This window comes from Aotus nancymaae, unplaced genomic scaffold (assembly GCF_030222135.1).
Source record: "Aotus nancymaae isolate 86718 unplaced genomic scaffold, 86718_ANA_hifiasm-v0.15.2.pri h1tg000018l, whole genome shotgun sequence".
Taxonomy (NCBI): domain Eukaryota; kingdom Metazoa; phylum Chordata; class Mammalia; order Primates; family Aotidae; genus Aotus; species Aotus nancymaae.
In genome coordinates, this window is record NW_026988430.1 from 9,034,480 (window position 1) to 9,048,401 (window position 13,922).

The 13,922-nt window shown below is 48.5% G+C and overlaps 1 protein-coding gene across 5 annotated transcripts in view; it reads left to right on the forward strand.

Annotated features, from left to right (window-relative positions):
* The window catches only part of EPN2 (epsin 2), a 94,106-nt gene that overhangs the window by 61,973 nt on the left and 18,211 nt on the right, over nucleotides 1-13,922 (forward strand). For all 5 annotated transcript variants that reach the window (XM_012472061.3, XM_012472064.3, XM_064378253.1 and 2 more), the window contains 3 exons: nucleotides 7,233-7,345; nucleotides 9,378-9,470; nucleotides 10,416-10,590. In XM_012472061.3, the coding sequence (XP_012327484.2) occupies nucleotides 7,233-7,345; nucleotides 9,378-9,470; nucleotides 10,416-10,590 (381 nt within the window). The remainder of the gene's footprint in view (nucleotides 1-7,232; nucleotides 7,346-9,377; nucleotides 9,471-10,415; nucleotides 10,591-13,922) is intronic.

Below are 13,922 nucleotides of genomic sequence, written 5' to 3' on the forward strand. Positions count from 1 at the left end.
CACCCCTGGCCTTGGAAAAATTGTCTTCCACTAAACCAGTCTCTGGTGCCAGAAAGGTTGGGGACAGCTGACCTAGGCCAAGGTCACACATGAAGAAGTGCCAGAGCCCAAATCTGAGCCCAGGCGTGGGGACTCCAGGGCCTGTGCTCTCGCCTGCCACACTGGGGTACCCTCACAGGCTGATGACACTTGGCTTGGGGTCAGGCTCAGGTGGGAGAAGCACACAGGGCAGGAAGGTGGGGTTCCCTATGGGCAGGTGTCAGAGAGGGAAATGTGCTACAGGCATCCACACACAGAGTGTTCATTCAGAAGCTTTTCTGGGTGGAAACACAAGAAAATGTGAACAGCTGTTTCCTCTGGGGAGAGCAGTGGGACAGGATGAGAGGAGTGGCTCTCACTTCCTTTTGTGCCGAGATATTTAAGAATAAGTTGTGGGTATTCTCACATTCCTCCCCTAAATATTTCAGTACACATCTCTTCCTGGAGAGTCATACAGCCACTGTCACACACACAGTCATACACCTCACAAAATCGGAAGTTAGCATCAGCATCTTACACTGAGGTCACGGTCACATTTTACCAGTTGTCTGAAAGTGTCTTGCTGCTGATCAGTCTAACATGAGACCATGTCAGGACCCCAGGCTGAGTCTGGCCATCCTGTCCTTACAGTCTGTCACGGCAGCACATTCTCCATTCCTCGGGACCAGCCTGCCTTCGGGGTGTCTGACCCTGGCCTGGATCTGTCCATCTGCTGCCTTTCACTGTGCTCAGCCTGTGGATATCAGCATTTTGCTGGGACTGTCATGGCTGGGGGTATGACATCACCTGACAGGCAGCCTTCCCGCCACTGGTAGTGCCAGCATTGGCCACAGCACAAGATGGCTTTGTGGTTTGTCCCTGTGTTGTAAAGTCGCATCCACCTTGTGGCTGGACAGTGATCTGGCTGTGGTCATCCTTCGTTGCATTTTTCATTGTACAACTTTTTGGCGTTTGCATCACATATTTATATTCCTGTTAAATATTACCTGGTGTAATCTGAACTTATTTTTTATAATTTGCCTCATTAGACTAAAAGCAGCCTTTGCTGCTCCTCCCTGCGAGGAGGAAAAGTGAGGGCCCTGGAGGCTCGCTCTCTTGTGTTGAGAAGCAACAGGAATGTTCTCAGTAGCCAAGGTCGTTGCTGATTTAGGAAATGGCCCCTGGAACCACAGGATGATGTCAGTGATGTCACCACATTAAGGAAGTGCTTTGCTGCTGTTCAGTAGCAAAGAGGAAGGAACTTAGCTGGATTGGAGAACTGGCCCACTGGCTGGTGGATGCTGACCCCGGGCTCAGCGCTGGCTCCCTAGCCTCTCCCTCCAAGTAGGCCAGCCCAGCAGAAAGCAGCCCCAGGCCTGTTCCTCGGAGGCCTGGGAAGGGCCACGATTTATGTGTGTGAGGTGGAAGGTGAGGTGCCTACAGAGCCTAGCCGTCAGGTGGTCTGGTGCTCACGGATGGAGGAAAGAGCACCAACTCAGGGCAGGACTGGAATCCACAGGGAAGAGCCACCAGCATCCTGGCACTCCTGACCCCTTTGTAGGTCAGCTGCTTACCTCCTCCCACAGGCCCCACTGTCCCCATTTTACCAGTGTGGGAACAGAAGCTCATAGAGGTCAGGCTGTCACATGGACTCCCACTGCTGGTCAGTGGTGGGGACAAGATTGGTCCGTCCAGTGCTCTTTCCACTATCTGGTCTTCCCTCCGCTGACGTGCACAGGGTGTGAGAAGTGGTAGCAGTGTTTGGGCCCATGTGGGGTCTTCTCAGGCCCCCAAGGCCTGGCAGCTTTTCATTCTTGCTGAATTGTCAGACATGCCTATGTGCCCAGCATTGCCAGACCAAGCCCAGGGACTCATGGAGACCAGGACCTCACCCTGTCTTCCCCACAGGGTCTGTGATGCTCATGTACCTGTGCAGTCATGCTGCCCACTGCACAGAGCCATTTGATGGTAGAGTCCTGTTCCATGTGCTGTAAGATGTAAAAATACATTTGTGGGGGATTTTTTACTTTTTTTTTTTTTAGACAGTCTTGTTCTGTTGCCCAGGCTAGAATGCAGTGGTGCGATCTTGACTCACTGTAATCTCCACCTCCCTGGTTCAAGCGATTCTCATGCCTCAGCCTCCCGAGTAGCTGGGACTACAGGCATGTGCTACCACGCCCAACTAATTTTTGTATATTTAGTAGAGACAGGGTTTTTACCCTGGTTGGCCAGGTCGGTCTCGAACTCGCAAAGTCTGTGACATCATTACAGGCATGAGCCACCACGCCCAGCCTACATTTGTGTTTTTGGTAACTGTAGTTTTCTTTCTCTTTGACCTGTCCATGCAGATGAGAGGAGGCTCTTTAATCAGCACTGTGTAACTGGCAGATGCTGCTTCTGTACTTGCTAGCAAAATTGCGAAGTGTAGCTGATAATCAATTCTGGTTTTCTACCAACTTGATTGCCTTACTTTTTTCACAGTTACATGAAAGTGACCCATTGAAGCATCTTTATTAGAAAATCTTTCACACTTTGTTTTAGGAGCACATTTGGGAAAGGATGTCTCTCCCCCAGCACAGAGCACAGGCACGCAGACTCTGCAGGGCAGTCCCTAGAGCAGACAGATTGGACTTGAGTGGAAGAAACCCTTGTCTGCCTGAGCTGGGAGAGCTTTCTTGGTCTTCCTTTTATTGTATTTTGAGGGAAATGTTTGGTTTTTCCAGGTTTCCTACTCAGCCTCTCCACTTTAGGCTTTTTCTCAGCCAGTGTGACAGACTGGAAAGGATAGAAATAAGACCTACCTGTGGTTACAGTTCTTGGCCACAGCAAGTGAAGACTTGGAGCTCTTCCAGTGGGGTTTGTAATGCAAAAGGCTGCCGTCGCCGGAGAAGGTCCGCTCATTTGATGCTACTTCAGTGATGAGCTTAAACTAACAATTCCCATTCTTCTTCCAGTGAGTGTCTGGGAGAGAAAGCAACCTGCAGCAGTGCGAGAGTGGCACATCCCCCAGCACTTGCTTTTTCTCTTGGTCCCTGTGAGCTCTGAACCTTCAGATTCTCAGAGCAGAGCCAAAGTCAGGCTCAGTTGGTCAGAAGGGCCCATTCAGGTCTGTCTCACAACGACATCTGTGTTCACTGTCATGTGCATGGGCACAAGAGGCCCTTTGTGGAGCCGAGTTGCTGTCACCAAGGCAAGAATATCTCTGCTGGAATCCTCCCTCGAAACTCAGACCCGCTGTGTATAGCTCAGCTGATGTTCAGGGATGGTGGCCAAGAATTCTGCCATCTGCAGAACTGAGAGCTGTACATCCGTTTATAAAAACCACAGCGTTCAGGGGAATACCCTTTGTCTTAATTTCCACATTGATGTGGTGAGCTATGATGTGGTGAGCCGGTATATACCAGCTGTGCATTCTAGCAGTGTCATTTATGGTAGACATAAACATGTACATTTGCATTTGAAGCTAGTCTGGCCTTGCAGATGTGCTAGAAAGCTCAGAGGACAAAGGAGGCCTCACTTCTCCAGCAGGTCCAGTTCAGAGCCCCACGCCCACTCTTCCCTCCAACCTGTCTGTAACAGGCACAGTGGCTGTGCAACCCAGTACCAGCTTCCTTGCCAGGATGGGGCTTGATTACCAGAGTACTTTTTCGGGGTGAGGTGGGATATGAACCTTCTACTTGATTCATTTGTGGTTTCCATTTGGTAGTAAATGGAAGATGTCAGAAGTGCAATATTCGTTATAAAGCAAGGTTTTTGTGAACCATGCCTCAGAGATTCCTTATCAGGAAAGAGGCTGGGCTGGAGTGGTTAATGATTTGGATGGGACTGCTCTGTTCAGTTCAGAAGAGTCCCCCTAGAACTGTCTGGCTTCCCTTAATCTCTTCCATGTGGATGGTGACATCTTATTGAACATAGGAAAGCCCAAACTTGAGAGTTCTGATTGGCATAGGTGAAGTTTGGGAGCAAAGCCAACAAAAAATAGACTTTTTGTTTTGGTGTATTATTAAGAAATCAAGTTGTTAAGGATTGAGGACTTTTCATTACCCTCTAGCTTTATTTCTATAGAAATGCTATGGAAAATATTTGACCAGGTGCGATGGCTCACACCTGTAATCCCAGCACTTTGGGAGGCCAAGGCAGGCGGATCACAAGGTCAAGAGATCAAGACCATGCTGGCCAACATGGTGAAACCCTGTGTCTACTAAAAAATACAAAAATTAGCTGGGCGTCATGGCGTGCACCTGTAGTCCCAGCTACTTGGGAGGCTGAGGCAGGAGAATCGCTTAAACCCAGGAGGCGAAGGTTTCAGTGAGCCAAGATTGCGCCACTGCACTCCAGCCTGGCAACAGAGTGAGATTCCATCTCAAAACAAAACAGGCCGGGCGCGGTGGCTCAAGCCTGTAATCCCAGCACTTTGGGAGGCCGAGGCGGGTGGATCACGAGGTCAAGAGATCGAGACCATCCTGGTCAACATGGTGAAACCCCGTCTCTACTAAAAATACAAAAAATTAGCTGGGCATGGTGGTGCGTGCCTGTAATCCCAGCTACTCAGGAGGCTGAGGCAGGAGAATTGCCTGAACCCAGGAGGCGGAGGTTGCGGTGAGCCGAGATCGCGCCATTGCACTCCAGCCTGGGTAACAAGAGCGAAACTCTGTCTCAAAAAAACAAAACAAAACAAAACAAAAAAAAAACAACTTTGGAAAATATAATTGAGTAATACACTAGGATGGGATTTGACTTTATTTCATTTAGAAAAATACATTTGTTTGCTGAGAACATAGCAGAAAAGAAGAAAAAAAAAGAAAAATACATCTGTGTTTTTATAACTGCACCTTTCTCTCTCTTTGGCCTGTCCATGCAGATTAGAGGAGGCCCATGAGGCACTGGTTGCTGGCTTTTTTCAAAATAAATTTATCACTATATGTTTTGAGTGTTTTAAAGAATTTCATGATGGGATGATGCCTCTGCTTGGCAACCTCACATGGTAGAGAAGTTCCCAGTCTCCTCCCTGGCTCCACCTCAGCCCTCTGCCCAGAAGCAGCCTCTTTCTGCCTCCCCTGGTTCTGTGGATCACGTCTGTGGCCTGAATTGCATTTAGGCCTCTTCCCCTGTTTTATTCACCATAGCCATGGCCCAGCCATCTGAAAGCCTCCTTTGTCAGGAATTATTCCCAACCCTTTAGTTTCTCCCAAAGAGGAAAACCAAAGAAGCAAATGTAGATTGGAAAGTAAGGCAGAAGCAACACCTAGGTGAGTGAATCCTGATAGTTAGGTTTCCTAGAATAGATATAATAAAAGAAGGAAGTAAACTAATACACAATTAGAACATTCATTCATTCATTCATTCATTCATTTATTGAGATGCAATCTTGTTCTTTCGCCGAGGCTGGAGTGCAGTGATGTGATCTTGGTTCACTGCAACCTCTGCCTCCTGTGTTCAACTGATCTGCATGCCTCAGCCTCCCAAGTAGTTGGGATTACAGGTACCTGCCACCACGCCTGGCTAAATTTTGTATTTTTAGTAGTGATGGGGTTTCACCAAATTGGCCAGGCTGGTCTCAAACTCCTGGCTTCAGGTGATCTATCCATCTCAGCCTCCCAAAGTGCTAGGATTACAGGCATGAGCTGCCATGCCTGGCACAATTAGAGCATTTTAAAATGACCCATTAACCGTGAAATTGAATTCTGTAGCTATCTGTCCATCTGTCGACCTGCACATATACCTCTCCATGCGTGCATGTAAGCCTCCACCCAACAGGTGTGTGTCAGCCAGGGGCGAGTGCTACAAGGGAGAGGTACGGAGTCTGACGCAGCATCAGGATGGAGGGGAAGGACCAGGTTGGGGAAGCTGAGCTCTGAATACTAAAGAGGAGGTGGGTGTGCTGAGGGAACAGCATGCACAGACACCCAGGAGGAGGGCAGGGCAAGGAACCATCTAAAGCAGTGGCTTCAAACCTATCAGAGGGCAGGTCTTGCTCTGAGAGTTTTAGAGAAGCTGTGGATCCTTCCTGAAATGGGGCAGAGGTGGGCACATACTTCCAGAACTCTACAGTAGTTTCTGGAGGCATTCAGACTCCCTGATCCATGCAATATCCCAATGGCTGTGAAGCCCCAGCACCATGGTTTATGGTGTGACTGTCAAGACTCCATTTGGGGTTTGTTACATCAGCTAGGACTTCATGTCTCATTCATTCAATAAAAACTGTCTTTGAGACAGGGCGCGGTGGCTCCTGCCTGTAATACCAACCCTTTGGGAGGCCGAGGCGGGTGGATCACCTGAGGTCAGAAGTTTGAAACCAGTCTGGCCAGCATGATGAAATCCCATCTCTACTAAAAATACAAAAATTAGCCAGGCGTGGTGGTGGGCACATGTAATCTCAGCTACTTGGAAGGCTGAGGCAGAAGAATCGCTGGAACCTGGGAGGTGGAGGTCGCAGGGAGCCAAGATGGTGGCATTGCACTCCAGCCTGGACTGACAGCAGGGAGCCAAGATGGTGGCATTGCACTCCAGCCTGGACTGACAACAGCAAGACTCCATCTCAAAAAACAAAAACAAAAACAAAGCTGTCTTTCCAGGAGCTGCTTAGAAGTATTTAAACTAGCTAAGTATACAGCAAAAATGTCTGCATGTGTGTTTGCATTTTTATCTGCATTTCTTTCTAGTCAGTATACAGAGGTGCTTACAAAACAGAAATGTTTAGGGTCACTGCAGAAATGGGCGGGCTTCATTTTCCATGATCTCATAGTAACACTACGAGAGGCAAAGGTCAACTCTTAAACGTTGATGTGCCTGGAGTGGAGTCCTTGGTCTCCAGATGCCCTGCACCTGTTTGAAGGATGGCTCTTTGGTTCATCTGTTCAAGAGCTATACTTTGAGTCTTTGAGTTAGTTCCTTTTTTGAAGCACTGCAGATCTGCAGTGAAGACTGAGGTTCTGATCCTCGTGAGGCTCGAGGGCTGGGGCTTGCACACCCAAAGGCATCTTCTCTTGGGCGGTTCCAGGGGCTTCTGTTGTTGAGAAGCTACGTTTGGCTGTCACTTGATTTTAACATTGAAGTATTTGTAAGCCTTTCCTTTCCTCTGCCTGCATTGTTGGGCCACTGCTGTACCTTGTGGGTTTGAGATGGGAATGGGATATGGTCTGTCTGGGAAACTGCTGTGCAGGAGCTGTATTGGCCTTGTCTTTTGCATATGATGGCTTGGTCTTCCCCGACAGCTACCTCTCCACGAGTGTCCTCCGAGCTGGAGCAAGCCCGGCCCCAGACTAGTGGAGAAGAGGAGCTTCAGCTACAGCTGGCACTTGCCATGAGCAGAGAAGTGGCTGAGCAGGTCAGTGCCCCAGGCAGGTCTGCACTGCATTGACTGCCCATGCTCAGGGTGGTATGTGGCCCACTGGGAGGACAATGGCAGAAACAGCCCTGTCTTCAAAACAGTTCAGATATGCTTGCTGAGATGGCATTTCATGCTGCCTTAAGTGTATATTCTTGTTACCCACTGTCCCTCCCAGTTAGGGAGGGAGCCCATGCAAAGTTACATTTAGGAAAAATTTTCCAGGAAGTTGTTCCCAAGGAAAGAAACCAGTTAAAAATGCCTCCCAGAAACACTTGCACAGACACAGCCATGTCTGGGCTTTCCCTGAGTGAGCTGAGCCTGCACAGGTTCCTTCAAGGGTGGCTGCAGGGTGGGCTCAGGAATGCAGGCCTGAGGGGCAAGAACCAACCTAGCCCCTGCCAAGCACTTTGGTGACCTGTAGCAAGAGATTTGCAGAAAAACAAAGGCTGGGAGGAAATGCTCCCAAAATGAGAGTGCTTATGTTTCTTTCAATGACGGAACTATGTGTAGTTATGGTTTTCTTCAGTTCTTATTTTTCTTTTCTTTTTCCTTTTCCTCTTTTCTTCTGTTTTTGAGATAGTCTCACTCTGTCACCCAGGCTGGAGTGTAGTGGTGCAATCTTGGCTCACTGCAACCTCTGCCTCCCAGGTTCAAGTGATTCTCGTGCCTCAGCCTCCTGAGTAGCTAGGACTACAGGTGCCTGCTACCATGACTGGCTAATTTTTGTATTTTTAGTAGAAACAGTGTTTCACCATGTTGGCCAGGCTGGTCTCAAACTTACAACCTCAAGTGATCCGCACACCTCAGCTTCCCAAAGTGCTGGGATTACAGGTGTGAGCCACCGTGCCCTGCCCCCATTTTTCTTTAGTAAGCATGCATTACTTTAAAATAGGGAGAAGGGAAAGGAGTAATTAGAGTGGCCTTACAAATTGTCATGCCTTTGGTTGCAGATATCAAGGCCTGTCTCCACTGACCTTTGGTTGAAAAAGGTAGATGGAACCAGGGGGCAACACAGGGATTCCTCTCTTTAGAAGCTGGTGTTCAGAAAGGGATACTAGGGACAGTTAGATTTGAGTACAGACAAGTTCGTCCTGGCATTGTTTGTGTGTCTGTAACTGGCAACATCCTAAAGCTCAGTAACAGCGGACAGTCTCAGTCGTGACCCTTCTGTCCCTGCAGTGGGAAACAGGCCACCAGTAGCTGCCCATGTGGATGCATGCGGCTCCGTGGCCAGCATCCCAGGAGGAAGGTGCATGGTGGTAGCATCTACTGAGAAGCACAAGGGCGGACAGACAGTTAGAGCCCCTTTTAGTTAATGTTTATAATAAAAGGAAACAAGTTAAAACTCCTGTGCTGATCAGTAGTGGGATTGTCCCTGTGAATAGCCAATGTGTGCCAGCCTGGGCAATACAGTGAGACCCTGTCTCTTAAAAACAAGAAAAGAAAAAACATAAGGAATTTATTATTTATATTTAATTATTATATTATATAAAACCTTAATACAACCCTGTCTTTTGCATATGGTGACTTTGCCTTAAAAAAGATAGTGAATCATTTCTGTTAGGACTCATAGAAATAGGCAGCCATTTTCTGGAAGCCATTTCCACACAGTGGAGATGGAATGATACATCATTTTTATCCTCTTTCTAATTCCTTTTTGGGTTATTAGATTTGTGTTTTATAAGGACGCACATTGCTTCTATAAGTAGAAAGAATTTATAAAGCTGCTTTCATTTTGAGAAAAAAATATTTTAGATTAAGTGTCCCCTTTCCCCAGTTTGGTGGTACTAAGCCATAGTCTCCTTGGCGTGACCCCAAGGGGTTGAAGTCACAAGAGTCGCAATCAGGGAGGAGCCTTCTGGGTATACACACATTCAGGATTTGAAAGTAATTGTGTTTTACAAGTAGTTTTGAAATCTTCCTTTGAAATACTGCATCATACAATGTGCATTTCCTGTTTCTGGCCAGCGTGGTTTTGTTCTGTATAGCAATGTTATTACAATTACCAGTTTCCATTGTCCCTCTACAGGAAGAACGCCTCAGACGGGGTGATGACCTCAGATTACAGATGGCCCTGGAAGAAAGCCGAAGGGACACAGTTAAAATTCCAAAAAAGAAAGAGGTAAGCGCTTGCTGGGAGGGCAGCTGTTTCACACGGTCCTGTAGTTGTTGCTCCAGTGTCCCTACCTGACTTGCCTGGTGGGCGTGATGCACAGCAAGTTCTCAGCAGATAACCCTCATGCCTGTAGTGAGCAAGAGCCAGGTGAGCAGGCGACTGAAAGCACACCTGAACTAACCAGGAGACAATGTCCCAGTGCCTCAGTCTCCATTTTACAAATGGAGGTGATGATAACGCCTGCCTCCTGTGGCTGTGGCTACAGCAGTTGTCAAGGGAGCTACATGCCAGTGGCTTCAGAATGCTTTCCTGCCCCAGGATGTGCCCCCAGTAGTGCTGGTTGCCTGGTCAGCACTGTGCCAGGCTTCCTGCTTTGATGTAGAGGTGACCAGGACATGGCTGTGCTCTTGACAAGCTCATCATCATCCAGTCAAGACCCAGACCCCTCCTCACACCACAGGCCCCAGGACTCCATTGGCCTCCCCTGTTACAGTGCTGCCATGGCTGGTGGAGCCCCTGACTCCTGACTGGATGATGATGATCCCTGGTGACACGTGTGGTGGTCTTGGGAGTAGGGAGCATGCAGGCAACCCCAGGAGGAGGGCCCTTAGGCTGGCCCTGGATGGTGGCTGGCAGGTGGGAGGGATGGTGTTCTGGAGGGCATCCACAGCCTGGGCAGAAAGAAGCCAGTATTAGCCTGGAAAAGTTTGTGGAGCCCTGAGGTCTGTGAGGTCTGTTGGGGCATTTGGCAGACAGTAAATACCTTGTTGTGACTGGAGAGCTGGCGGGACGGGGAGGGAGATGGGACGGCTCAGTTTCCAAGTTCTCAGCACCTCCTAGAGGGCTTCACTGGAGAAAGAGACACAGGTGGGTGATATTTATGGCTAGTTTATGGGTATTTGCTGTAACTGTAGCAAAGTAAAACCTATTCCCTTCTCTTTCTCTTAAAAGCATGGCGCTCTCCCACAGCAGACTACGCTGTTGGATTTAATGGATGCTCTCCCCAGCTCAGGCCCTGCAGCCCAGAAAGCGGAGCCCTGGGGCCCGTCAGCCTCTACTAACCAGACCAACCCCTGGGGCGGGCCAGCGGCTCCTGTGAGCACTTCGGACCCCTGGCCATCATTTGGTAAAGACCCCATCACTGGTCTCCCGTGCTTGCCTGCTGGATGGGTGAGGGGCAGGGCCGTGCTTCTTGCTGTTTCTCACCTAGTTGGGTCTGGTCGATTGTATTGGGTGTCCAGGCTCCTCCAGCTCTCAGCAGTGACATCCACCTGGCCCTCACCCTCCTCCTTGAGGATGGTGGCATGGTGTTCTCTCTGTTTTGAGTGTTTTTCTGCTTTGGGAGAAGGAAGTCGACTTCCCCTCAGCCTCCCACTTGCATCAGAAATGCCTTGTGCCTTCTCTGGGACATGTTTCAACTCTTGAAGCCTCAGCATTGCGCCCAGCACCCCAGCTTAAGAAACCATAATACACAGTGTGGAACATCCAAATCAATCTGTTGTAATTAGCTGGAAATGATGATGTGCTTACCACCACTGCTGATGAAAAGGGGATGCATTTGCTATAATTCTCGTTACTTTAAACAGTAGGAAAAAATCCATTTAATAGGCTAAATGAATATTTTAAAGTTTTGTTTAACGTGAAATGTAAGAAAGTTCAAAATGTGAGCATGACGCAACTGGTTTAATCTGGGTGATGATCTTGGGTGCATGAGTTTCTTAATCACTGGGGAGGAGTGTGGCCCAGCAGGCTTTGTGAAGGCTTCCTGGCCTGGTGCCCTTGGAGGCCCCTCCTGGTGCTCTAAACCCTACTGGGCATGGCTGACCTGTGGGCTTTCTGTTTGGGAACTTTGTATATTTTGTGGCATCTTGCCTGTATCTCTTGGAGTCTCTGCTTCTCTCAATTAGAACCGTCTCTTGTATTCAACTCGGTTCCCTAGATGTTTGCTGAAATGTACCAAATGACAGGCTGTGTTCTGCTGGGCATGACCTCTGAGACAGCAGGTGATTATTGTCGCTGTTGTCTGTTGTCAGGGCCCTGCTCAGGAGCGGGCAGGACAGGAATACAGTACAGTAGTCGTACTGTGTAGTCCAGGCCTCAGTGGAGGTTGAGAGCATCCTGGGGTGAGATGAGATGCAGTATAGGAGTCCAGGGAGTGTAAGGCAAGCATTTTGGAGGATGGCTACTTCTGTTGGGTCCCCAGGGAAGAGAAGGTGGCCAGGCACCAAGAGGCAGGGAGTTCCCTGCAGAATACTCAGTGTGTGAGAAGCAGAGGGGTATGGAGTGGTGGAGTAGGTGCAGATGCTGCTGCCCACCTAGGAATGCCACCCACATGAATCTGCCCTCCTAAATTTTAAGAAATTGAGATAAAATTCACCATTTCAACCTTTTTTTTAAGACAGAGTCTCACTGTGTCGCCCAGGCTGGAATGCAGTGGCATGATCTCGGCTCACTGCAACCGTCGCCTCCTGGGTTCAAGCAGTTCTCCTGCCTCATCCTCCTGAGTAGCTGGGATTACAGGCGTGCGCCAACACACCCGGCTAGTTTTTTGTATTTTTAGTAGAGATGGGGTTTCACCATGTTGGCGAGGCTGGCCTCGAACTCCTGACCTCAAGTGATCTGCCAGCCTCGGCCTCCCACAGTGCTGGGATTACAGGCATGAGCCACCACACCCGGCCTATTTCAACCATTTTAAAGTGGACATTTGAGTGATTTTCAGCACATTCACAATGTTGTGCAGCCACCATCCGCTATCTAATTCCAGAACATTTCCATCACCTCAGAAAGGAACTGCATGCCCAGCCCCTGGCAACCACTGATGTGCTTTCTATCTCCAGGGATTCTTCTCTCTGGACATTTCATAGAAACAGAGTTGTGCACTCTGTGGGCTTTTGTGCCTGGCTTATTTCATTTGGCATCATGTTTTCGAGGCTCGTCGGTGTTGTAGCATGTGTCAGTCCTTCATGACTTCCTGTGGATGAATAATATTCCTTTGCATGGATATACAACACTTTGTTTAACCATTCAGCAATTGATGTGGAATTTGGGCTGTTTCCACATTTTGGCTATTATAAATGCAGTTTTTTTAAAGAGAAGATAGAAACCTGGATTGTTGAAATCTATTTGTGTTTAAATGTTGGCTGTGAATTTTTAAAGTTAAGAATATGGTTGGAGCTAATTAAAAGCTATCTGAGGAGGGGCACATGTGGCTTGTTGACTGCCAGTTTGCCATCTCTTGCCACTTGCCCAACCCAGGACCTTCTTGGTTCTGATGCACTTGGCATTATTACCAGTGACTTGGGGAAGAGACAGGCCACCAAAGCCCAAAGACATTGTTAATAGGTTTGGGGCAGGCTCAGTGCTTATGGCACCATGTCCTATACTTGTCACACCATCCTGGACTGCTGCAAGGTCCTTCTGTGGCCCTGGCATGTCCTGGAAAAGTTACTGTAAATTTCAATCTGGAGAGATAGCCACTGTTAAAATGTTAGCTTGTCTGCTTCCTGTCTTTTTTTCTGGGCATTATGTTTTTACTTAGTTGAGGCTATATTTTATATATAATTACACGTGTGTGTATGTGTATATTTCAATTTGTAGTGTCATGAGCAGTTCTTGGCATCGTTAGAAATTCTGAACAATACCAGGCTGTACCATCATTCACTAAGCAGCCTGGTGATGTTCATAGGAGTGTTTTGCAGTTCTAAGCACTCTGCTTTCAATAGAAAAATACATTAAAATCACAGTGTTCTTTTAATTTTCTGTGGTGGTGCTGACCAGCTCTGCAGGAGAATGGCCCTGTGCTAACTCCTGCATTTGCTGAAGCATGTTAGCACACCTTCCGCTTCTGTCAGCACAGCTTCAGAGCAAGACCGTGGTATCAGATTTATTGTTTAGCATCTAGTTAAATCCAATAGTGCACATTTTCAGGGTCACCCCTCCATCCTGAGACACATTCATATATTAGAAAGATCGGAGTCTCTTCCTGTAACACTGTTAGCTGTGCTCTCTGGATGAAAGAAACATTGTTTTGAAAGCCACCATTTGTAGTGAGCCCCATCATTACCAGCTCTTTCCAAGCAGCACTAGGGGCAGCTTGGCTAAGTGGCCTTGGGAGGAAATGCTCCGGGCTGAAAGGAGGGAGGTTGAAGCCTGCCAGGTCAGTGGGGCACTTCCTCCTCTGTTCCAGACACACAAAGCAGCCACCTGGTCTGAGGAGGGCTCACAGCCTGCTGATTCAGAAGACCTTGGCTGGCTGGAGCCCTCTCTCTGCACTCCCGCCCACTGCCTGGGCTGGGACAGAAGCTGCCTTCCGCCATGGCAGCAGCAGGTGGTGCTGCTGGCTTCCTGGTGACCTCTATACAGCTCAGTACTTCTGTGACCCCTTAGTTGTGACTGTCTCCCTCTGCACATGAATATTCATCTGTGAGGCTTGGGATGAGCCAGGCTGGTGGATGGGAG